Raw genomic sequence first — 26,423 nt, 5'->3', positions numbered from 1 at the left:
CTCAGCTGTGACATCACCACTCAGAGCGGGTCACCCTGACTACTCCTCTCTCATGTGTTCATTACCACAGCACCTTAATTATTTCTGTCACAGCAAATTATCACTATCTGAAATCATGTTTTTTATTGGTGAATTTGTTGATATTTTACCTCCTCCGTCATATGAGATCAAAGATCTTATCTGCTTTATTCACTGCTGTATCCCCATGCCTGGAAGCATTGCACTAATGACATGAAGAGAACAAATGGGTGATCACCATCCTGGACTTACGTTTCTTTCTCTCTCTCTTTTTTCTTTTCTTTTTTATGGGTAGACATATGAGAGAGAGAGAGAGAGAGAGAGAGAGAGAGAGAGAGAGAGAGAGAGAGAGGAGTCAGATAGGTTTCCTTGGAGGAAAGAGGATGGTGGAATTTTCAGAGCTACAATTCAAGAACTGCTGCCTAACTAGGGCCTAAAAGGCAGGTGACATAAAGGTTATACCCTGGGGAATCAACCATTCCCAAAGATGGCTGAGCTTTTAAGTGTGTATGGAGTCTCAGGGGTCCAAAACCACTAAGCCACAGCAAGAGTATCCATACACCTGCCCCTTCTAGGCTAAAAGCTCCAAACACCTGGGCAATCTGGCACTAGGCAACAAATCTCACAAATGTAGGAGATGCTTAAAACAAGGAGGCATCTATCAAGCTGAAGTGGTTCATGAAGTCAAAAGATTAATCCGGATACCCCAGGGAAGAACACTTCAATATCAAGTACTTATGATACAGCATGATGGTGTCAAACCACAACAAAGCAAGAACAATGCCTTTCTTCCAAATGTTCTCTCTCTCTCTCAAAATCAACTCTCATTAGACACAGTACAGAGACAATGGCCTCTGTTCTTTAAGACCAGGAAATACAATTTTTAGAACCAATGAAAAACTGCTTTTTAGAGAGGGTGCTGCTGCAGCTGTCACAGCTCCTGCTGACTAGTCAACAAGTATTTACTGACCTAGCATCTACAAGGCACACAGCAAAGAAGACAGTCATGCCTTTGCACAAGAGGCAGATGCAGCCAGGGAGCACCTGAGACCCAGCCAAGGCCCAAGGGAGGTACAGGAGGCTTTAGAAACTCTGAAAGGATTTCGAATCATTTATCTGAACTCCTCTTAATGGTCTCTTGGACTCAACACCCTCAAATACCCCACAACCCCAATCTCTCAGCACAGAACCAATTACAGTTTAGTTCTCAGGGATAAATCCTGATTAAGTATTCCTCACAAGGAGCTGTATCTGCTAGGCATCTCAACACATCATTGCTAAGGTACCAAATTGAAAACTCTCCCCAAAAGTGTCTTACATGAGTGGTGGCAATGATGAGAAGCATCCTCCAGGCAGACACCAGCATCTGATACTCTAACAAGGAGGTGCAGCTGCTGCCTTCTGTTTCAGCCATGTGAACTGCCAATGACTTGACATACCCTGACCAGTATGCAAAGCGTTTCTCTCCAGAAAATCTCTTGAGGGTATCTTTTAATGACTGGTCTAATGAACCCCTACAGTGTCGAGAAAAACAAAAACTCCAGTTAGGTTTTGAAAGCAGATAGAATATAATGGGTACAGACCCTTGTTGAGGCAGAGAAAACAACCTCACATGGGCTTAAAGGCAGATGGCTCCAGGACACTTCCAATGTGTGGATTAGGCTGAGGCCTTTCCAGAATTCCTCCTCCATAAAATCCCAGTCACAAGGAGTTTGCTTCGCAGTAACTCTTTCTGACAATCATAAATGCCATTGGTGGATTGGTAGGGACACAGCTCACTGGCCCTCCACAAATGGTTCCAAACCACTTCTCTCCTCTGCCCGAGCTCTTCCAGCCATGTACCCAGTGGTAGGCCACTAACTCCCACTCCCTCAACCTTCAGTTAAAATCTCAAGCGGGGAAAGGACTCACTTAACTACATAGTATATCTCCAAGCAAATAATCTTCATGATTAGGGCACAGGTTTCCAGGATGCTGGGCTGTGGAGAGAGAGCAGAACAGGCAATGGTCACATCTCTGATCACTGATCTCCCCCAGTATATCCAACAGTGAACAGAGCAGGGGTCCAATACTTGCAGAACAAGCTAGTACAACCGCTGTGGAATGTGAATGGCCTGACTTGCAAGAGCAGAAGTGTCAGGTCCACAATGTCTCCAGCTGAATGGAGAAGACCACAGAGCCAACACAAACCACTTTCCTTCCCAAAGCAAGAAATCAAAGGGACAGAAAGCAGGCACTTCCCCGAGAAAGAAGTTTCTAGTGAAGAGAACATTCTGTTGTTTAATTAGGGGAGGTATCATTGTCTATGGCCCCATCTCATAGCCCAGCCTTTCCTCCCAGGGACTTGTAGCCACCATCCAGCCCTCTGCCACAGCTTACCTCTGATGTTTCAGAGGGAGGAGAAAGGGTTCCAAACAGCGGACTGGTTAAATTTTCCCAAAACTTGGGTCTAAAAAGGAAATAAATGTTGGCAATCATACTTTTTCTCTCTCACAGTCCTTTTCTCCCCTCTTAAGCTCCTTTTGGTGGTCACTTCATATTTGACCAGTCTCAGTCCTAATATGTGCCTGATAAATCAACTGTTTCTGTATAAATGAAAGGTTTCCACAGATTAAATTACATTTTCTTCTCATGAATCACACTTGTGCCTTATATAGAGTTGAGCAACAAAAACTCTTAAAAGATTTTTCTATTGTAAATTCCCAAAAGCCCCACAAAGAAGAGGGAGGGAAATAAAACAGCAGACTCCCAAATTTAGCCATTTAACACTCCTTCCCTTTGTGCCAACAGGTCCAACAAAATAGAATGTTTCATTCAATCCAGTGGCTTGAGCAAACCACTCTCTCCTACACTACTGTTTCTCAAGAATAATGGGTTTTGAAGTGGCTGGTTAGCAAAAGGCAGAAACACAAAAGCAGTTGAACCTTTCAGGTGCTTAATATTTAAAGATCCTTAGTGCTGGTAGCAGCATTAGAAAGAGAACCAGGCACTAAGCACTCTTATTCCCAGTGATCAGTCACAACAAACCTCTGGAATAAAAGCTAATGTTACTACCATTTTATAGACCGGAACAATGAAACTTCTCCCAGAGGCCGACTTACTTGGTCCGGAGGACCAGCATGGCACTGTCCCTCCGGTCCTGCCACAAAGCATGCAAAAAGGCAATGGCAGCCCGATGCAGCAGGGGTGGGCACCAGTATCGATCTTGCTGTTGGGAATCAATCAACCCCAGCACTGACTGGAGACAGCTCCATGCCCCAAGGCTGAATTCCTGCAAGAAGGGACAGGGAAGACTTCAGTTCCACAGCCACTGCCAGCAGCTACATTTGCAGAGCCCAGCATCTGCCTCCCAGGGAGCCAAATCCCAGCTTCATCCCAGGTACAGGCTTACCTTCGAGCCGTCACTGCCATCCTTTACCTCCAGGTTCAGAAACAGTTCAATGAGGCCTGGCTGGGTCTCTACTGCAACTGTGAGGAACTCAAGAATCATGACTTTGATGCGCATGTCCTCAATCTTGCTCTTCAGACGGGTCAGGAAGGCATCACGAATGGCAGCCGCATCATTGCCCAGACAAGCATACACTGACATTGGGGCCACCTGGTGGAGATCGGAACATACAGGCTTAGAGCTCTGCTTCCACAGAAACCTCAACAGGCTCCTGCAGAAGGGCACTGAAGAGCTCCCAGAAAATTGCCAGAAAGGGAAGCATCCAGACATCTCTGGGCCAAAAGGGACTTCACCCCAAACAAGCATGAGATGCCCCCAAATTCACAGGAGAGACAGCAATCAATATAAAGAAATGGTCAACCTTCCTCATGGTTAAATAAACACAAACTGAAAAGTGAAATATTTTTTGCCTATTAGATTGACAAAGACTAAAACAATGATGAAGCCCTTATGGTGAGGATATAAGACTTGGAGTTAGAAGTATACACGGTTACAATGATTTCTGTAAGGTAATTTAGAAGTATCTAATAAAAATTATCATGTTCATTTATACCTACCTAAACCTTTGGAACTGAATACAAAAATTACAGAGTTGTAGGGATAATGTTCACTGCACATTGCTTGTAATAGTGAAAGACAGAAAGTAGCCCAAATAAATCAGTGTGCATCCATTCTAGGGTATGATATGCAAACATTAAAAAGAATGAAGGAAGTCAAAATTTAAAAAAGAAAAAAAGAATAACAAACAATGAAGAATAACAAACAAATTAGTAAGACTGCTTGATATAGTATCAAGTAAAGGAAGCCAGTCATAAAATAGTACCAGGGGCTAGGCATGGTGGCTCACGCCTGTAATTCCAGCACATTGCAAGGCTGAGGCAGGCAAATCACTCGAGGTCAGGAGTTCGAGACCAGCCTGTCCTACATGGTAAAACCCCATCCCTACTAAAAATATAAAAAATTAACTGGGCGTTGTGGTGGGTACCTGGAATCCCAGCAACTTGGGAGGCTGAGACAAAAGAATCGCAATAATCTGGGAGGTGGAGGTTGCAGTGAGATTGTGTCACTGCACTCTAGCCTGGGTGACACAGTGAGACTATTTAAAAAAAAAACAGTACCAGGAATCCTACTTTTGTAAAGAACCAAAGTACACACCCAAATACTATTTTTTTTTCTTAGAGACAGAGTCTTGCTCTGTTGCCTGGTGGGAATGCAATGACGTGATCTTGGCTCACTGCAACCTCCACCTCCCAGGTTCAAGCAATTCTCCTGCCTCAGTCTCCTGAGTAGCTAGAACTACAGGTGCATGTCACCACACCCAGCTAATTTTTTGTATTTTAGTAGAGATGGAGTTTCGCCGTGTTGCCCAGGCTGGTTTCAAACTCCTGAGCTCAGGCAGTCCACCCACCTCAGCCTCCCAAAGTGTTGGGATTACAGGTGTGAGCCACTGTGCCAGACCCAAATACTTTGTCTCAGCCTGCTGAGTAGCTGGGATTACAGGTGTGAGCCACTGTGCCAGACCCAAATACTTTGTCTCAGCCTGCTGAGTAGCTGGGATTACAGGTACCTACCACTGCACCTGGCTAATTTTTGTATTTTTAGTAGAGATGGGGTTTCACCAGCTTGGCCAGGCTGGTCTTCAACTCCTGACCTCATAATCCACCTGCCTCGGCCCCAAGTGCTGGGATTACAGGCGTGAGCCACTGCTGACCAATACTTTTTTTAATACAAGAAAACAGATAAGCAATCTGGAGCACAGCCTGGGAGACACAGCCAGACCCTGTTTCAAAAAGGAAATAAAGAAAAAAAGAAAAGAAAGAGAAGAGAAATGAAAAGAAAAAAGAAAGAGAGAAAGAAATCTGGAACAAGGGCATATCCCCCTGCCCACAGGGATTCTTGCAATAAGATCATAGGACATCGTAACTTTCTTTTTTTTTTTTTTTTTGAGACGGAGTTTCGCTCTTGTTACCCAGGCTGGAGTGCAATGGCACCATCTCGGCTCACCGCAATCTCCGCCTCCTGGGTTCAGGCAATTCTCCTGCCTCAGCCTCCTGAGCAGAGGGGATTACAGGCACGTGCCACCATGCCCAGCTAATTTTTTGTATTTTTAGTAGAGACAGGGTTTCACCAGGTTGACCAGGATGGTCTCGATCTCTTGACCTCATGATCCACCCGCCTCAACCTCCCAAAGTGCTGGGATTACAGGCGTGAGCCACCACGCCCGGCTGACATCTTAACTTGCTATGTTACATCTATTTGTAACACTTAAATAAATATTTTGCAATTAGCATGCCTTTTTTTCTCCTTTCTATATTAGAGATGGGGTCTCACTATGTGCCCCAGGCTGGTCTTGAACTTCTAGGCTCAAGTGATCCTCCCACCCTGGCCTCCCAAAGTGCTGGAATCACAGACAGGCATGAGCTGCTGCACCTGACCTGAACATGTCTTTTATAATCAGGCAAAAAAACACCCTCATATAAACAATATGTGTACACGAAGTAGGATCCTACCGTGGCCAGACGTTTCAGCAGCTGAATAGCAAGACGTGGCAAAGCAGGGTCATGTTTGTGGTAGATGTATTTGGCTAGAACAGCAATGAGGTTGTTTCCATGAGCACCTAAAGAAGCACAGGAAACAGTTTAGATATCAAGTGTGCTTCATTGAAGTCCTTAGAGCACTGGCTGTTCAAAAAAGTCTCATACTGTACATATGAATGAATTCACCCTCAAGCGCTTGAAGGGCCACAGCAAACCCAGAAGGCTATATCCTTCTCTTTATTGAGGAGCAAAAGAATACCCAGAATTTGGGGGTCAACAGCTCAATCCAATTCATCAATAGCAAAGATACATTTTGGACAAAATAGGTGCTTATTTTAGTCCCCCCCACCGCCCCGCGAGATGGAGTCTTGCTCTGTCACCCAGGCTGGAGTGCCATGGTACAATCTCAGCTCACTGCAACTCTACCTCCCAAGTTCAAGCGATTCTCCTGCCTCAGCCTCCCAAGTAGCTGGGATTATAGGTGTGCACCACAACACCTGGCTAATTTTTTGTACTTTTAGTAAAGACGGGGTTTCACCATGTTGGCCAGGCTGGTCTCGAACCCCTGACCTCAAGTGATCTGCCCGCCTTTGCCTCCCAAAGTGCTGGGATTGCACATGTGAGCCACCACACCAAGCCCTTAAAATAGGTGCTTTTAACAAATAGTTTGGAAAAAGGCATTGCACTAAAATGAAAAAACTCATTAAAATCCTCAAATTACACAACCAGAAAGGGTATTGAACATATCCAGACACCTAATTGGAAACGAGGAAACTGGGTCCCAAAGAGATTAAATAAACCAGCGTAAGGTCACAGAGATTTAATGGCCAAAGTTATTAGAATTTCTTTACACGAACTCAGGAGGCGGACATTGCAGTGACCCAAGATCATGCCACTGCACTCCAGCCTGGACAACAGAGCTAGACTCCGTCTCAAACAAACAAAATAATAATAAATTTTTAAAAACCTAGAATGTGCCAATATGTCCAACTATAGCTCAATGGAACATTCTGAATTTATGCTAAACTGCTAAGTATACTGCAACTATGCTAAGATATGAAAAAAAAATCTGAAACCCAAAACACTTCTGGTCCCAAGCATTTCAGATAAGGATACTCAACCTGTACCATTATCACCATTTTATAGATGAGAATTTGGAAGCAGAGTGCTTTAATAATGCACCCAAAGTCACAGTTGATTGGACACAAAATTTGAACCATGGCAGTCTGACTTCAAATCTGCGTCCTTAACTATTATTCTATCATCACTAGGAGGCAGAAATAAAGTACCATCTAGTCCTTTTGTTTACAATTCCAGGAAAGGAGCTGGTAATCCTTCCCAAATTTCCTCAAGAAGTTAAGCAGAAAATATTGACATCCCAAAACACTGAAATATGTATTTATAGGCAGAAATGTTACTGACTAGAAAAGAAATACATACCATGTTGTGAGAGGGCCTGTTCCAGAGGTGACACCACATTAGAAGGAGGTTTCAGCCGAATCACGTTGTTGGTGATGGAGAATGCCAGTTTCACTGTCTTGATCAGCAGCTGGCCCTGCCCCTGGCCCTCTGACCCATCACTAGGGTGCCAAATGGAAACCAAAGTTGATTCAGACACTATGACTTCATTCGCAACATATGTGCTCTCATGAATTAGATTCCAACAATAATCCCAGAGTTCAACAGCTTCTGTTAGAGGCCCCAGTACAAACTAGGAGAGAGGAGGAGTAATCAACTCCTTTTGCTAAATGCCAGTCTATACAGCAGCCACTAGAGTATATAAAGGCTACGTCCTAGGAAGAACAATGTCGTCTTCTAAAAGCTACTACAAGTTTTAACTTAGACTGGAGTTATTAGAAACATGCAGGCACAATAAAGACAAACAAACCGAAGGTCAGAAGGAGCCCTACCTTCGAGGCTGAGCAGCCATCACCATGTCAATGGTGTCCACGCCAATGCCCATGATATTGATAACTGTCTGCCCTGCTTCTGTGTATGCCAGGCTGCAGATGCAGAGAGACTGCAGGCTGGGAGTGTGACTGGAAGACAGAGGTGTTCTGAGTTACTGGGGAGCCATTCAGTGTATCTTGGAAGGAAGGGCATTGTCCAGTTGCGCTAGGGTGGCAAATCTAAACTACTGGACACTGGAGACCAGCTCTCTGCAAGCTGAAGGCACTCTGATCACTTTCCTGAAATAGACTTGATCACCTAAAGATTACCCTAAGAGGCAATCTAAATGTCCATCAATTAACAGACACAGCTACTGAAAAGCATCATGATTAATCAATACGATGGAATGCATGGAACCATTAAAACAAGACATTTATATGCAATGGTATGGAAAGAAAGTTATAGTCAGTACAGAAAGAAGAAAAAAATGAGAAAACATAGTAACTGGCTCTGGGAAGTAGATACATAGGAAGAGCATCTTGTCAGGAATGAACTTTTGTAAAGATCATAAAGAATTATTAACATGTTACTGTATGTGTATGTACACACACACCCACACACCCACACACACACACACACAACCCCTTATTACCTGCTGTGCAGGTCTGTCTCGTGGCACAGGTTCAGTATCGCATGAATCAGCTCCAGGATCAGGCAACCTGGACTCCAAAAAAGACACAGGAATGATGTGGCCTTGTGTAATGACCCTTATCTCAAGAAAGGGAAAGAAAGAAGCTCTCCCTGGAGCCAGAAATCCCCAGATCTGCCCTGCCCATGCTGTCCTTACCAATCTGTTCCCTCACTCCATGAGAGTTGTAGCGCCACTTATGGTAGCTGGGAAGCATCTCCTTCAGCACAAACATTACACAGGGTACAAGTCCTTGGCTCTGGGTACTACCAAGTTGCCCCTACAAGAAACCATGTTTTGAGGGCTTCCGCACATGTAAGAAAAAGTCTTTTAGTTACCTACAGATTTAATTCCAAAACCACAGATAGGGCCAAAGGAAATCTAGGCAAACCTTGGTCATCAATGAAAAAAAAAAAATCAACAAACGTCAAAATTCCTACTTTATAGTTGAGCCCAAGTTGTGGGTCTTTTCTAGAATAGAAAAAGTGATGAAAGGGAATGTCACGAAAGGAACCAACAGAAAGAAAAGGGATGCAGGCTAAATCTGGACAGAAGGCAGGCACCTTAAACATGAAGGATAGAGGATTGTTGATGAACAATGCCATCATCACTGTGATGATCACCAGCGGGCCCTAAGCTCAATCCCATCACTAAAATACTAGAAAGGAGATCTGCGAGGTCAACTGACTGATATAATGAAACCCCACCTCTACTAAAAACACAAAAATTAGCCAGGTATGGTGGAGTGTGCCTGTAGTCCCCACTACTTGGGAGGCTGAGGCAGAATGGCTTGAACCCGGAAGGCAGAGACTGCAGTGAGCAGAGATCGCGCTACTGCACTCCAGCCTGGGTGACAGAGCAAGACTCCCCCTCAAAAAAAAAAAAAAAAAAAAGATCTGATATGCAAAAATCTGACACCCAATGAGATCTGTTAACTATAGCATCCTTCTATTAAAAATGAGGACTCTATTTACATATAAATATCTATATTTCTATCTCTATATGCAATCATTTCTTTTTTTTTTTCTTCCTCAAAGACAGTTTTACTCTTGTTGCCCAGGCTGGAGTGCAATGGCACAATCTCGACTCATTGCAATCCACCTTCCAGGTTCAAGTGATTCTCCTGCCTCAGCCTCCCAAGTAGCTGTGATTACAGGCACCTACCACCATGCCCGGCTAATTTTTGTATTTTTAGCAGAGACGGGGTTTCACCATGTTGGCCAGGCTGGTCTCAAACTCCTGACCTCAGGAAGCCTGGGCCTTCCAAAGTGCTGGGATTACAGGCATGAGCCACCATGACTGGCCTACAATCATTTCTTTTCAACCATTCATTGATTCCTGCAGGCAGGAAGTATAGTTTTTTCATGCATGACCCTCTTCTCAACCCCATGAAGTAAAGACCATATAGCATTCCTATTTTAGAGATTCTAAGAAATTCTCTACTTGCTCAAGGTCACGCAGCTAGTAAGCTGTCAATCTGAATATAAACCTAATTCTGACTCTAAAATTTATGCTTGTGTGTCTGATCCTGGGTTCTTGTCTCCCGTAAATGCTGCCCCCATCTAGTTATTGTATTTGTCTGGGCTTTGTAGGACTTCACTAATTTGGTGATTGCTAGGTGGCCTAGTTTGTGTAAATATAATGTATTGGTCTTTCTCCGTGTTCTTTGGGGTTTTGTTTACAAACTTCTTTTTGTATTGAGAGAAAAATAGCCAAAGCATCTTTGACAGAAGGTTCTGTACCAGGCAAAAAGATCTGAAACATTAGTTTGGGGGGCCCTCTTCTTAAAGTGGGGATCTTGAACCATCCTTTCTTTTGTATTCCTCTTTACCTATCAGACCACATCTTCTGTCCTAAAAATGTGTCTTCCACCGTGCCCTCTTTTCTGTTCACCCCCAAAAGAGAACCTACACACCCACACTCATACACATTTAATGCTTGGAGTGTCTCCACGAGTTTTAAACAATGTATGCAAAAATCCAGAAGCTAGAAACCCTCCATTCCTTGTTCCAGCCTCCTGAATCAAGACCAATACATTTGTTTTGGTGCGCCACCATGTCTGGCCGAACATTTCTTGATGTATTCATGACAAACACTTAAGACACTGCTGTAGGCCAGGCGTGGTGCCTCATGTCTGTAATCCCAGTACTTTGGGCAGCTGAGGTGGGTGGATCATGAGGTCAGGAGTTCAAGACCATCCTGGCCCACACTGTGAAACCCCAGCTCTACTAAAATACAAAAACTTAGCCAGGCATGGTGGTGTGTGCCTGTAATCCCGGCTACTCGGGAGACGGAGGCAGGGGAATCACTTGAAACTGGGAGATAGAGGTTGCAGTAAGTTGAGATCGTGCCACTGCACTCCAGCCTGGGTGACAGAGCAAGACTCCATCTCAAAACAAAAACAAAAAAAGACACTGCTGTATTTTAGATGGATCAAACTTACTTAATTTTTAATCCTAAAGTAGATACAATTGGGGGCCTTCCATATAGAAAGTGGGCTCAGGAGGCCAAGAAAGGGAATATGAATGTATATCCAAGTCACTCAGAAACTTTTATGCAGGTGCTAGAAACTTATGTCAAAGTGGCCACAAGATTGTTTAATAGGAGACGAACGAATGTAACTCCATGTTTACTGCTAGAAACCAAAGCTTTGTGTAAAATCTTGAATTTATGGGAGGGAGGGTAGGAAAGCCTGTACCTATCTGTTCTTTTCCTGATCCCTTTCCCTCATTCCTAAACTGCAGGAGATCGAGCCCCTTTGGGCTCTGGTGACCCCATCACTGGGGTGCGTTTATTTGATGGTTGATTTTGCTGTACTGGGTATTTCCTTTCCCATTTTCTAATCATTTATTAACACATGCTGACTCTTCCCTTCCCTTCTCCTTTCCCTGGAAAAATACAATGAATAAAGACTTATTGGTACTCAAAAAAAAAAAAAAATAAATAAATAAAATAAAATTTATGCTTGATGGCAGTATTTTTCAAACTGAGTTGTAATCAATTAGCAGATTATGAAATCAGCTTATAGTCAAAATTCACTTAAATAGGGAGGAGACTGAGTAGAAAATATCATAGTACAACTTCTGTGGTGAGAATAAATGTTGTACTGTGAAATTTTGCTTCAGGAATAGACATATACATGTATATATACTGGGACATGATATTATCCTGGGCTACTGTCAAAATAGCTTGACAGTCACTGCAACAGCCTTTTGGCCTCTTCTGTTCTACTTCATAAACCTTCTAATTATTAAATAAATGCACATAACTAAGTACCTAATAGAGAACACACTGGCACATAGTAGGTACTCAATGCATATAAAGTGTTGTCACTATAACTTCAAGATGACTATTCTGCTGACAGACAAGAGGATTACAGTAGCAGGGACCAGAGGAACTATTTCAGAGTCATCTGACCAGACTCGACCTTTTTTTTCTGCCCTTTTTGAACCAAATCAGACTGTACCTTGACAAGGGTGGTGATCAAGCGCAGAAAGGCAATGGTGACCCCATACTCGCCCTGAGGCTGTTCACTATTCATCAAGAGGTTTCCGTACCCTCCAGCATTCATCCCTTCCGCACTGGAAAAAGAGAAGCAGAGGGAAAAACATGATGGGGAAATTTCAAGGTGTCAAGAAACTAATCATCCAACATTACTTGGCCCACAGTGCCATAATCTAGATGGCTTGAACATAAAATAGAAAAGCTCTACAATGGAAATAATCAAATCTAGGCAGTACTGTACCCTGGGTAAACATTAAGAACATGTTTTATTGATATAAAACCTCAAGAGATTGAAAGTAAAAAATCGAACATCAGGGAAACACTCTTGTCAAGAGAGCCCAAGGCGAAAACGCTCAGGCAGTAAGACGGAAACCGAGTATTTGTAAGTGTCTACCGGCCAAGCTCGAGAACCCATGAAATGAGAAAAAGTACAGAGTGACTGTGGCTTAATAACGGGACACCAAGTTCCTGGATCTAGACACCTCTGAATTCTCTGGGCTGTTAAGTAAGTAAATGCTCACATATTAAAGTGACTGAAGTTGGGTAAGAAATCTCTCTTGCTCTTGACCATGGCTCACACCTGTAATCTCAGAACTTTGGGAGGCCAAAGCAGGAGGATCGCTTGAGACCAGGAGTTTGAGACCAGCCTGGCCAACATAGTGAGACCCCCTTCTCTACTAAAAATACAAATATTAGTTGGGCATGGTGATGTGCACCTGTAGTCCCAGCTATTCGGGAGGCCGAAGCAGTAGAATCACTTGGATCTGGGAGGTGGATGTTGCAGTGAGCCGAGATCACACCACTGCATGCCAGCCTGGCAACAGAGCGAGACTCTGTCTCAGTTAAAAAAAGAGCCAGGAATGGTGGCTTATGCCTGTAATTCCAACTATTCAGGAGGCTGAAACACAACAATTGCTTGAACCCAGGAGGCGGAGTAAGCTGAGATTGCACTACTGCATTCCAGCCTGGGCAAGAGAGAAAGACTCCATCGCAAAAAAATAAACAAACAAATAAATAAGTAAAAATAAAACTAATAAAGCTAGGCTAGACCTGAAACATATACGGTTCTCACTAGGGAATATGGCCCACCACCTAGGAACTGGCTTACCTAATCATCTGACTCATGCTGGAGACAGGATGGGCAACAAATGGTAAAAAACCTGTGTGACGAAGATCAGTCCAGACCTGAGAAGGAAAAAGAATTAAATGCCGATATATCTTCAGGTATGTGCCAAGTGCTACATTTTTGGCTGCTAGGAAAATCTGGCATCTCACCTTTGCTGGATTACGGGCAGCCAAAACAGTTAAGCAGTTGACACAAGAAGCAATGACATCCACAGGTGGAGAGATGACTGTCGTTAACCTGGTTGGAGAACAATGTACTACACTCAATAAAGCAAATAATACAACTGGTTCCCTTGCAAACATTTTTCCAGTTCTCTCCCCCAAGTCCCTCCCCTCAGCAGACGTACAGAAACAGGAAAACCCTCACGGATATAAAAACAGGAAAACCAGCTGGGCGCGGTGGCTAATGCATGTAATCCCAGCACTTTGGAAGGCTGAGGGGGGTGGATCACCCGAGGTCAGGATTTCAAGATCAGCCTGACCAACATGAAGAAACCCTGACTCTACTAAAAATACAAAATTAACCAGGTGTGGTGGTACATGTCTGTAATCCCAGCTACTTGGGAAGCTGAGGCAGGAGAATCGCTTGAACCTGGGAGCAGAGGTTGCAGTGAGCTGAGATCGTGCCACTGCACTCCAGTCTGGGCAACAAGAGTGAAACTCCCTCTCAACAACAACAACAAAAAAAAACAAACAAACAGGAACACCAAAGAACATGTGTGAACTTTAACCCAGTTGGTATGTGTCCAGACTCCTGAAACTGACAGCACAAGTGCTGAGATCTATACCAGGCAGCTGAGGGTCAGCCAGGACAGACTCACCGCTGCAGGAGCATGTAGATGCGAGATGTGATGGGCAGGAGACAGTCTGCTATCGACAGGTCTGTGCTGACAACCTTATGGACAAGATCAATGATGGGTTTGACTCGCTGGCAGTGCTGAATTACATCTGAGGAGAAAGACAGTCTGTGACCTCAGAGCAAATAACTCCTTTTAAGATCACTGAACAGTCTCTGAGACCCAGATACAGAAATCAGGCATCACAATCTTGATGGTTCTAAATTTTATCTAGATACTCTATTTTCTAAATCCTCCAAGCATGTCCACTTTTGACCTTACCTGCAGTTGAAACAACATGAAGCAACATTTCAATCTCACAGGTAAAGAGGGTCCAGCTGCTGTAGGAGTATTCCCAGCGTACCAAGTATGCCCTATCATCCAACATTACTTGGCCCACAGTGCCTTGAGGTATGCGAAGGTTGGTCTGACCCCCTAAGAAAGGGAGAAAGAGAAATCAGTCTAACATCTGAGGACAAATAGGAAACATAACCCCTCCACCAGACACCAATTTTTTTTTTAATTTAGCCATGAAATCATTAGAACATCAATATTTAAACACACAGTGATACACAAACTCATAGACTCTTTTTTTCTTTTTGAGACAGCATCTCACTCTTGCTCAGGCTGGAGTGCAGTGGCATGATCTTGGCTCACTGCAACCTCCGCATCCTGGGTTCAAGTGATTCTCCTGCCTCAGCCTCCCAAGTAGCTGGGACTACTCGGTGTGCACCACCACTCCCAGCTAATTTTTGTATTTTTAGTAGAGACGGGGTTTCTCCATGTTGGCCAGGCTGGTATCAAACTCCTGGCCTCCAGTGATCCGCCTGTCTTGGCCTCCCAAAGTTCTGGGATTCACAGACTCTATTCTTAGTAATTAATTCCTATAGTTTTTTCAACTAAAAAACCCAAGGGCTGGGCGTGGTGGCTCACGCCTGTAATCCCAGAACTTTGGGAGGTCGAGGCGGGTGGATCATGAGGTCAAGAGATCGAGACCATCCTGGTCAACATGGTGAAACCCCATCTCTACTAAAAATACAAAAAATTAGCTGGGCACAGTGGTGCGTGCCTGTAATCCCAGCTACTCAGGAGGCTGAGACAGGAGAATTGCCTGAACCCAGGAGGCGGAGACTGCGGTGAGCCAAGATTGCACCATTGCACTCCAGCCTGGGTAACAAGAGTGAAAACTCCATCTCAAAAAAAAAATTAAAAATAAAAAAAAATTAAAAACCCGAAAAAGTTATTTTCATGTAGACAAGTGACTCTTTCTGCATGTCTGAAAATCACCTCAGTACTGAGAGCAGTTTTCCATTCCAATGATGATAACAAGAATACCACCTTATGGGACAGCTAGGGCCCAGATCACTGTAGAAGTCAGTGGTGATGAAGCTAGGATTAAAACAATGAGGCTATTTCCTCTATATTTTCCTCCTTGAACACCTGGAATAGATACGAGCCTCAAAGTGGTAACTGGCTGGGTGCTGTCACTCATGTCTATAATCCCAGTGCTTTGGGAGGCTAAGGTGGGAGAATCGCTTGAGCCCAGGAGTTTGAGCCTGCAGTGAGCTATAATCATGCCACTACAGAACAAGACACCAAATCAAAAAAAAAAGGCTGTCATAAAAGGAGCCACCACACCACATCAAGGATCTCTTTATCTTACCAAGGGGATAAAGGAGTTTGGGTGTTTGTCTCCGCCAAAGAGTTCCATCTTCATGGGAGATCACATCATGAGGCTTGTGTTTATAAAGTTCATTGTAGAAAGACATCTTATCCAAGAAACTATACACCTACCAACAGAAAAAACCATCACACATTCCTCTCCAGGATACGCAAAGGGAGGTCCCAGTCTGCTCTTTTAGCCAGACTCTCAAACTTCTTGCGAGCCCACCACAGTGACCATTCTTGGAATTGCCTTCTGCTCCCCTCGCCAAATCTTCACTATGCTTTTAACACTCAACTCAAGTCCCCATCACTCCACAAGGGCAGTGATGTCTCCTGAACACTATGATCTTTACTGTTCCAACGACATTTACTCTTTACCAACTGGTTCTTAGCTATTTATTTCTTATATCTATTAACTTCCAACTAGATATTAAGAAACTTTACACTTAGTCTTAATCCCACAGTATCTACAATAGGTACTTAATGAAAAGATTATTTAATTTTATAGAATTGAGGTGCTATCTCTGGCATCTTTCATTCAACTTCAGCCTAACTTTTGTCATGACAGTGGAACTGCAATGTAGAAAGCAAAAAAGATTCCTAACAAAGTCTCCATAAAGAATTAAAGAATCTCCCATTCTCTTTACTTATCTGACTGAGCAACTTACCTTTTTGGCAGTGGACTTCCCTGATACCAGGGCTCGGAGCAGTTGCAGGAGTGGGGAGAGGAGGTGGGGAAACATTCCACACACACTGTCCAGAATGATTCCAAGGCCAGAGGTTGGCTCCTATGGTGGAAAGGGACAAATGACTGATCTTCACGTGATCCACAAATTAACATATTTCAAAATTTCCCAGCAATCATGAGAAAATTTAGAATTAATCCTTCCACTTAGACAGATATCATTCCTCCTTAATAATTTAAGACTTTCATATTTCCCCTAAAAAAGGATGTAAAACAAATGATTTAGTGAGGGGCCTAAAAAAAGACTATTATTCTATCCAGTGACCTCTTCCCAGTCATCCTTTCTATGGGAAGACAGTACTGCTCACATGTGCATTACATGTTTCCACTAAAGTGCAAACTACCCAACTATGTCAGCAGTTGGCTACCACACAGGAGCCACAGATCCTCACTCTAGATACTGTTTCATACCAGCAACTCCCAGGAGCAGTGATTCTATAACATCAGATAGCATCTTACAAAAAAAGAGGGTAAAATACACAAGTAGATCATCATTTGGATCTTAAGGTTTGAGGCTATTGTCAATGTTCAAGGCAAGTACTGGTGCGAAATTGTTCTTTTCAAAGCCAAATTCTCTCTTTAGTTACGATACACTGACAACTCATAAGATAGAGTTACAATCACCTAAAAGTACTTTGAAGAGCTGCAGGAACACTGGTGCCTAAAAGACTGCCAATGTGAAAACAAAAAACTGGTGGGTTGGAGAAACAGCACACTGGTAATAATGGGGACTACAAACTTAAGTCAGACAGAACTGGATTCTGGCTGTCTCTTTCTATGTGTGACTTTGACCAAATCACTTCACATGTCATCACATTAAAAAAGGGACAGCGTGGGATCTCCACTGGCTCGGTATCGCCTCACCAGTAGAGTCCCTATTGCAAAAAAAAAAGACAGCAATATCTATTTCACACCTTTTTTGTTTTTGAGATGGAGTCTCCCTTTGTTGCCAGTCTCAAGTACAGTGGCGCAATCTCAGCTCACTACAACCTCCTGACTCCCTGGTTCAAAAGGTTCTCCTGCCTCAGCCTCCCAAATAGCTGGGATTACAGGTGCACGCCACCACAACCGGCTAATTTTTGTATTTTTAGTGGAGACATGGTTTTGCCATGTTGGCCAGGATGGTCACGAACTCCTGACCTCGTGATCCACCCACCTTGGCCTCCCAAAGTGCTGGGATTACAGGCGTAAGCCACCTTGCCCAGCCCTTATTTCATACATTTTTAATGAAGATTAAATGAGAAAATACACATGAATGCTTAGTACAAAACCTATAAGCAAACAAGTGTTTGACATACTTACTGTTCCCCAGAAAACTTCCGGAAGAGAAGGGTCTGCCAGGACTTCACATGCTGTATCAATTATATCCTGTTTGAGAAGGGGAGAAAATGGATCATTTTCCCTAGCTCAACCAGTCTATCTTTATTATTGTATTCTGTTGAAATAAAAACACCAAAACACCAATAAACACTAAAGTGGAAGAATCAATTCAATCCAGGAGTTCCAGAGCAGCCTGGACAACACAGTAAATCCTCATCTCAAAAATAAATAAAATAAACATCTTCATACACAATGTCAGAAACAACTGGTTAAGATTTGGTTGGGCAGCCGGGCACAGTGGCTTATGCCTATAATCCCAGCACTTTGGGAGGCCGAGGCGGGTGGATCACAAGGTCAGGAGATCGAGACCATTCTGGCCAACACAGTGAAACCCCGTCTCTATTAAAACATAAAAAATTAGCCGGGCATGGTGATACGCACCTGTATTCCCAGCTACTCGGGAAGCTGAGGAAGGGGAATCACTTTAACCTGGAAGTGGAGGTTGCAGTGAGCCAAGACTACACCAATGCACTCCAGCCTGGCGACAGAGTAAGACTCTGTCTCAGAAAAAAAAAAAAGAACTGGTTGGGCATAGGGGTCACCTCTGTAATCCTTACACTTTGAGAGGCCAAGGTGGGCAGATCACTTGATGTCGGAAGTTCAAAACCAGCCTGGCCAACATCGTGAAACCCTATGTATACTAAAAATACAAAACTACAAAACTGGCGCACACCTTGTAATCCCAGCTACTTGCGTGGCTGAGGCATAAGAATCACTTGAACTCAGGCAGTGAAGGTAGCAGTGAGCCAATATCATGCCACTGCACTCTACCCTAGCAACCAAGTGAGGTTCTGTCTCAAAAAAAATATTGGTTGGTTAAGGGTGGATGGGTAGATTGACTGACTGATTTATTTATGTTTAGAGAAGACAAGGTCTTGCTCTGTCATCCAGACCAGAGTACAAGAACTCTGGGTGAGTGGGTTTGTTTCTTTTTACCATTTTTGTATGTACATATGTATCTATTTTTAGAGACTGGGTCTTGCTCTGTTGGGAAGACTGGAGTGTAGTGGCACCACCATTGCTCACTGCAGCCTTTAGCTCCTAGGTTTAAGAGATCCTCTCACTTCAGCCTCCCAAAGCGCTGTTACAGAAGTGTGCCACCAAGCTCAGCCAAGAACTCTGGGTTTAAAAACTAAGATTACATCCTGTCCAAAGTGTATTGTGTCTGCTGTATGATGTTAGACAAATTCGTCTGTCAGAACTAGAAATGCTTTATCTGTAAAATGAAGACAGTAATACCTGTTTCAGAGTAGGATTATAAGAATTACAAATAAGGATTAAATGAGATAATATATCTCACACTGTAAATTCAAAAATGCCACATAAATGTAAGTTATTACTAGGCTCAGCTAGACTGCTCTCCTAGAAGGCAAAAACAGTCTTTTTTTTTTTTTCTTTTTTTGAGATGGAGTTTTGCTCTTGTCACCCAGGCTAGAGTATAATGGCACAATCTTGGCTCACTGCAACCTCCAACTCCTGGGATCAAATGATTCTCTGCCTCAGCCTCTCAAGTAATCCTCCTGGGATTAAAGGCACCCACCACCATGCCCAGCTAATTTCTGCATTTTAGCTTCACCATGTTGGCCGGGCCGGTCTTGAACTCCTGACCTCAGGTGGCCCTCCTGCCTTGACCTCCCAAAATGCTGGGATTACAGGCATGAGCCACCATGCCTAGTCAAGAACAATGTCTTTAATTGTTCTATCCTTAGCGCCTAGCACAGAGCTCAGCATACACAGGGAATCTAATAAATGCTCACTGAATGGTTTCTTTAAAATCCAAGTACCAGGATTCCTACAACCCTGTTTTTTATTGTTGCTGTTGAGACAGGGTCTCACTCTGTCACCTTAGTTAGAGTGCAATGATGCCATCTCAGCACACTGCAACCTGTGTCTCCCAGGCAAGTGATCCTACCTCAGCCTCTCGAGTAGCTGGGACTACAGGTGTGCGCCACCACACTCAGGAATTTTTTGTATTTTTGGTAGAGATGGGGCTGCATCATGTTGCTCAGGTTGGTCTTGAACTCCTGAGCTGAGGTTATCCACCGGCCTTGGCCTCACAACCTGGGATTACAGGTGTGGGTCATAGTGCCTGGCCCTAATATGTTAGTATCAATCTTCCAGGTATGAGGCCAGGTCAAAAGTAGCCAGAATTATCCCAAAATACACAAAGACCAGCCTGGCCAATATGGTAAAACTCTGTCTCTACTAAAAACACAAAAATTAGCTGGGCATGGGGGTGCGTACCTGTAGTCCCAGCTGCTCAGTAGGCTGAGACAGGAGAATTGCTTGAACCAGGAAGCAGAGGTTGCACTGAGCCCAGATCATGTCACCACACTCCAGCCTGAGATACAGAACAAGACTCCCTCTCAAAAAAAAAAAAAAAAAATACAGAGCAGGCATGGTGGTTCACACCTGTAATCTCAGCATTCTGGGAGGCCGAGGTGAGTGGATCACCTAAGGTCAGGAGATCAGGACCAGCCTTGGGCAACATGATGAAACCCCATCTCTACTAAAAATACAAAAAAATTAGCCGGGTGTGGTGGCGCACACCTGTAATCTCAGCTACTTGGGAATTATAGGCTAGGTGCCCTAGCTCACACCTGTACTCCCAGCACTGTGGGAGGCCAAAGGGGATGGATTGCTTAAGCCCAGGGGTTCGAGACCAGCCTGGGCAACAGAGTGAGACTCTATCTCAAAAAAAAAAAAACCCCGGAAAAACAAAAACAAACCCAGTGCAGAATATTTACTAGCACCAAAAATATCTGGCACAGATGAACTATAGAGTAGAACAATGAGGTTACAAAACAGTATATATTTGGGAAGCCGAGGTGAGAGGATCACTTGCATCTTGGAGTTAAGACTAGCCTGGGCAACATACCGAGACCCTGTCTCTTATACTACAAATAAACAGCCAGGTGTGGTGGCGCACACCTTAAGTAATCCCAGCACTTTGGGAGGCCAAGGTGGGCAGATTGTGAGGTCAGGAGATCGAGACTGGCCTGGCCAACATGGTAAAACCCTGTCTCTACTAAAAATACAAAAATTAGTCAGGCGTGGTCACGAGTGCCTGTAATCCCGGCTACTCGGGAGTCTGAGGCAGGAGAATCACTTGAACTAGGGAGTCAGAAGTTGCAGTGAGCCAAGATCGTGTCACTATACTCCAGCCTGGCGACAGAGCGAGACTCTGTCTCAAAAAAAGAAAAAGAAATAAACAGAAAATTTAAAAACAGTATATCCATTGTCATTCCATGTCTAGAGAATTACTGTATTTTCACATATATATGTATTTGGAAAAGGGAAACGAATACACCAAAATGTTAACAAGTTATCTTATGTGACAGGGCTGTACTTTTTTCTTTTTATCAGTATTTTCTGACTCTTCTACAATTAACATTTAACACCTGTATAATAGTAAATGAAAACGAGGCCAGGTGCGGTGGCTCATGCATGTCACCCAAGCACTTTGGGAGGCTGAGGCAGGCTGATCACTTAAGATCAGGAGTTTGAGACCAGCCTGGTCAACATGGCGAACCCCTGTCTCTACTAAACATACAGAAATTAACCAGGCACGGTGGCAGACGCCTGTAATCCCAGTTACTTAGGAGACTGAGACAAGAGAATCGCTTGAACCTGGGAGGCAGACATGCAGTGAGCCAAGATTATGCTACCGAGCTCCAGCCTGTGGAGGATTCTCTTCTCAAAAAAAATAAGAAAAAGTTAAACGAAAATGGATGGCAGTAAATAAGTTAACATATGAGGTAAACAATGTCAGATCCAATGGGGGTATTTTTCGGACTTGATTGCAAATCTGGGCAGTGTAGACAGCTTCATGGAAGCCAGACACTGACCTGCTGATTGCCCAATGTGTGCAGCTCCAACGAGGTCAGAACAAAAGACAGCAGTCCATAGACACACATGCACGCAGTGCTGGTGGTGCACTAGAATGGCAAAGGAGTCAGTGAATCATTCTGAGTAATACAACTCTTCCCCAGATTCAGCATAATCCTATTGCATTCATATATTCTTTATAAACAAGTGGCAAGAAAATCTGAAGCTTCATAGCTGTCCTAATTTAGTTACAAGATCAGGAAGACAAAGGAAGAAAACAGAAAGCAGGAACCACAAGTATTACAACAAAGTCAAGAATGAACTCAAAACAGAATAATTGCCAAAATTATCAAAGTTTGAGTAAGGAAGAAGAAAATCATATCCAGCCTACAGAAAAAACAGTGGTAACCGGAATGGATATAGCACCTGAACTTCCACCAAGATAAACCAATCAGTGACAACAAGTGGGGACTGCTGGCTGAGTTTTCTTTTTTTTTTTAATAGGCTTTGTTTTGTAGAGCAGTTTTAGGTTCATAGCAAAACTGAGGAGAAAAGCACAAAGATTTCCCATATATCCTCTGCCTCCACACAGAAATAGCATCCCACCAAAGCAGTACAATTGTTACAACTGATGAACTTTAATTGGCATTATTATTATCACCCAAAGTCCACAGTTCACATTAAGGTCACTCTTGTGTTGTACATTGTATGGATCTGGACAAGTATGACACGTATCCAGCATTATAGTATTATACAGAATAGCTTCATTGCCCTAAAACTCCTCTGTGTTCTACCTAATTCGGCCCTCCTGCTCCACTACACCGTTGGCAATCCACTGGTCTCTATATAATGCCTCCATGGTTTTGCCTTCTCTGGAATGTCTCATAGCTGGAATCATACATTATGAAGCCTTTTTAGAATTTTTTTTTCATTTACTAATATGCATTTAATGTTTTCTCCAGGTGTTTTCACAGTTTGATGGCTCATTTATTTTTAGCAGTATATAAATATTCCAACATCTAGATGTACAACAGTTTATTTATACTTACTAAAGGACATTTTAGTTGCTTCCAAGTTCTGATAATTATGAAAAAAGCTGCTATAAAGGTCTGTGTGTAGGTTTTTGCGTGGACCCATAAGTTTTCAACTCCTTTGAGCAAATACATACTAACCAGGAGTACAACTGCTGAATCTGGCTCGGTGTGGTGGCTCACACCTATAATCCCAGAACTTTGGAAGGCAGAGGCAGGCAGGTCACCTGAGGTCAAGAGTTCAAGACCAACGTGGCCAACATGGTGAAACCCCACCTCTACTAAAAATATAAAAATTAGCTGGGCGTGGTGGTGGGCACCTGTAGTCCCAGCTATTCGGGAAGCTGAGACAGAAGAATGGCTTGAACCTTGGAGGCAGAGGTTGCAGTAAACCGAGATTATGACACTGCTCTCCAGCCTGAGCGACAGAGGGAGTGAAACTCCAACTCCAAAAAAAAAGCCAGATGAGGTGGCTCATGCCTATAATCCCAGCGCTTCGGGAGGCTGAGGTGGGTGGATCTCCTGAGGTCAGGAGTTTGGGACCAGCCTGGGAAACATGGTGAAACCCCATGTAAAAATACAAAAAATTAGCCATAGTGGCACATGCCTGTAATCCCAGCTACCTGGGAGACTGAGGCAGGAGAATCACTTGAAGCCGGGAGGCAGAGGGTGCAGTGAGCCGACATTGTGCCATTGCACTCCAGCCTGGGCAACAGAGCAAGACTCCATCTGAAAACAACAACAACAATAACAAAAAATACACAAGCTCACTAAACCATGCCACCCAAACCCAACGCAGGACTCGAGAGTCAAGAGAATTTCTAACTCATCTTGTTACAGTTGATTAAGTTCCCTGAAAATGTCTTCTCCAGTCAGTATATCCAAAGCTATCTTCCTAAGATATACTTTACTGGCAGAGTCAGACTCAACGAGTTCAAACTGTATCTACCATTTACTGGCTATTATTGTTGCTTTGGGCAAATTACATCTCCCTGAGTCTCAATTTCCTAATACATAAAACAGAATGATAACCCTTAACACAAAAAAGTATTATATGGATTCAATAAGATAATGTTCATGAACATTACAAACAACGTCAGCTGATGTCTAAATGCTCTAGAAAGGTTAGTTACAACATGATCCCATTATCCACACCACCATTATAGCTGTTACATTATTATAATGCTTTAGCTGGCTCACTCCCATGCTCACCACACAGAGCCTTAAACTCACATCATTTCCCCCACTGGCAAGTGACTTCAGTAATCGGGTCAAGTACTGGAACACATTCAGCTGGATGGCTATGCCACCTATCTTCCGGACCACACTGCTTGTCTTTTCTGGGTTTAGAGTGTGACGGAGGAGAGCCCAGGCCAAAAGCACTGGGGCATGATGTGGAATGTCTCCAAAGGTCAACATTAAACAGTCCATATCCTAGCGAGAGAAGAAAACACATCTGCATCTCTGAACAGAAAGCCTTAAGATCCCTCAACCAGATTCTTCATCATGCTCAATAAGCAAGCCATAAAGAGTTGCCTCACTCTCTCATTCTGGTATTTCGCTCTTCTCAAACCCCCAGCCACCAAACTAATAAACCCTCGATTACTCTTCCTTTTACCCACAAAATTTGTCTACTAATTTCACGTAGTCTTACGATTATAAAATGCATGTTCAAATGGACACTCTTTAGAAATTGTATCCTGCTCCTTCTAGAAGTTTCTATGATCTCTCTTCATTTTCTATCTTTCTAACCATCTCATTTCAATGTTTTTCCCCTTTCCTCTTCCTTCACAGGCCTCCTAAATACGGACCACCTCCAGGGTTTTCTCCTTGGGTCTTTTTTGTCCTTGTAGCATCTCCATGAATGAATCATTCTCAAATTCAATTATCACCTTGGTATAGATGACTGACAAATCTGAGATCTCCTCTAGGTCTAATCAACTGTTTAACATTGTAGTGGTCGAACACAGTGGCTCAACCCTATAATCCCAGCACTTTGGGAGGCTTAGGCAGGTGGCTCACTTGAGGTAAGGAGTTCAAGATGAGCCTGGCCAACATGGTGAAACCCCATCTCAACTAAAAATATAAAAATTAACCGGGCGTGGTGGTGTGTGCCTCTAATCCCAGGTCTTCCAGAGGCTGAGGCACGAAAATCACTTGAACCTGGGAGGTGGAGGCTACAGTGAGCTAAGATGGTGCCACTGCACTCCAGCCTGAGTGACAGAGCAAGACTCTGTCTCAAAAAAACAAAATAGGCTGGGCACAGTGGTTCACGCCTATAATGCCAGCATTTTGGGAGGCCGAGGTGGGAGGATCACAAGGTCAGGAGATCGAGATCATCCTGACCAGTATGGTGAAACCCCACCTCTACTAAAAATACAAAAATGAGGCTGGGCACGGTGGCTGACTCCTGTAATCCCAACACTTTGGGAGGCCAAGGCGGACAGATCAGCTGAGGTCAGGAGTTCGAGACCAGCCTGACCAACATGGAGAAACCCTATCTTTACTAAAAATACAAAATTAGCCGGGCCTGGTGGAGCATTCCTGTAATCCCAGCTACTCCGGAGGCTGAGGCAGGAGAATCACTTGAACCTGGGAGGCAGAGGTTGCAGCGAGCCAAGATCACGCCATTGCACTCCAGCCTGGGCAACAAGAGCAAAACTCTGTCTCAAAAAAAAAAAAAAAGAAGTAGCTGGGTGTGGTGAAGCACGCCTGTGATCTCAACTACTCAGGAGGCTGAGGCAGGAGAAGCGCTTGAACCCAGGAGGCGAAGGTTGCACTGAGCCAAAATCATACCACTGCACTCTAGCCTGGCAACAGAGCAAGACTCCATCTCAAAAAAACAAAACAAAACAAAAACACTGCAGAACCTCCACATCACTGAACAATGTAGAATTCCCCAACACTGAAAATTTTATGCAGAGGAGTTCAGAAATTGAAAACATACTACTAACTTATAAACCATTCGAAAAAAAAGAGGGTATTCCAAGTTCACCTGACAAATAAGCCCATCCTGAGCAAACTGGTGCAGTTCTCTTCGGTCTTCCAAAGCACACTTATGCAAGGACTCAATATCCATGCCCTCCACCAGGATGAGGGCACTGAAGTAGCTAGAAAGAAAAACAGTATCACTGTGTTATATATCATGTTCTGAAACTCAATAGAGACAAACTTGAGACATAAGACACTATGATATCAAAAAATCTATTGGGCCAGGCATAGTGGCTCACTATATCCTAACACTTTGAGAGGCAGAGGTAGGAGGATCACTTGAGGCCAGGAGTTAAAGACTGTCTTGGACAACATAGTGAGACCCCATCTATACCACACACATAAACACAAAATTAGCGGGTATGTATTTTTGCTCACAGAGTGACCAAGTCCCCAGTTGTGGATACATCCATGGTCATAAATATAGAAAAAATAAGAAATTTAAAGACCACAGACCTGAAAGAGAACAGTGAGCATATATGCCTTATTTATCACTATCCCGTTAGTGGTGGCATAGTGCCTGGCCTACAACAGTTGTTTAAGAAATTTTTGTTGAATTAATGGATTAATCCCTTAGATGAAGACAGTAAGTAAAAGAGCAGATTACAATACTCATTTTGAGAGAAGAGCAGGTCCTCTCACAATTCCACTCTTTACGCCCTGCATGAAAGGGAATGTGGCAGTATACCTATTTCCCCACCTGTTAAGTGAAAATCACACCTACCCCCCACCCATTT

General features: G+C 43.5%; 1 protein-coding gene across 2 annotated transcripts in view; it reads right to left on the bottom strand.

Annotated features, from left to right (window-relative positions):
- The window catches only part of NUP188 (nucleoporin 188), a 55,504-nt gene that overhangs the window by 8,463 nt on the left and 20,618 nt on the right, over positions 1–26,423 (bottom strand). For both annotated transcript variants that reach the window (XM_017976636.4, XM_078329072.1), the window contains exons 10-30: positions 25,691–25,805; positions 23,929–24,129; positions 21,685–21,774; positions 17,759–17,824; positions 16,380–16,499; positions 15,710–15,836; positions 14,329–14,481; positions 14,032–14,158; positions 13,361–13,448; positions 13,194–13,270; positions 12,048–12,162; positions 8,741–8,861; positions 8,546–8,612; positions 7,914–8,042; positions 7,444–7,583; positions 5,977–6,083; positions 3,410–3,616; positions 3,120–3,289; positions 2,398–2,467; positions 1,930–1,997; positions 1,337–1,532 (exon numbers count right to left, since the gene is read on the bottom strand). In XM_017976636.4, coding sequence (XP_017832125.2) covers positions 1,337–1,532; positions 1,930–1,997; positions 2,398–2,467; positions 3,120–3,289; positions 3,410–3,616; positions 5,977–6,083; positions 7,444–7,583; positions 7,914–8,042; positions 8,546–8,612; positions 8,741–8,861; positions 12,048–12,162; positions 13,194–13,270; positions 13,361–13,448; positions 14,032–14,158; positions 14,329–14,481; positions 15,710–15,836; positions 16,380–16,499; positions 17,759–17,824; positions 21,685–21,774; positions 23,929–24,129; positions 25,691–25,805 — 2,554 coding nt within the window. The remainder of the gene's footprint in view (positions 1–1,336; positions 1,533–1,929; positions 1,998–2,397; positions 2,468–3,119; positions 3,290–3,409; positions 3,617–5,976; positions 6,084–7,443; positions 7,584–7,913; positions 8,043–8,545; positions 8,613–8,740; positions 8,862–12,047; positions 12,163–13,193; positions 13,271–13,360; positions 13,449–14,031; positions 14,159–14,328; positions 14,482–15,709; positions 15,837–16,379; positions 16,500–17,758; positions 17,825–21,684; positions 21,775–23,928; positions 24,130–25,690; positions 25,806–26,423) is intronic.

Source organism: Callithrix jacchus, chromosome 1 (genome assembly GCF_049354715.1).
Source record: "Callithrix jacchus isolate 240 chromosome 1, calJac240_pri, whole genome shotgun sequence".
NCBI classification, from domain to species: Eukaryota; Metazoa; Chordata; class Mammalia; order Primates; family Cebidae; genus Callithrix; species Callithrix jacchus.
The sequence above is the reverse complement of the archived record's forward strand: the minus strand, read 5'-3'. Positions and strand labels throughout refer to the sequence as shown.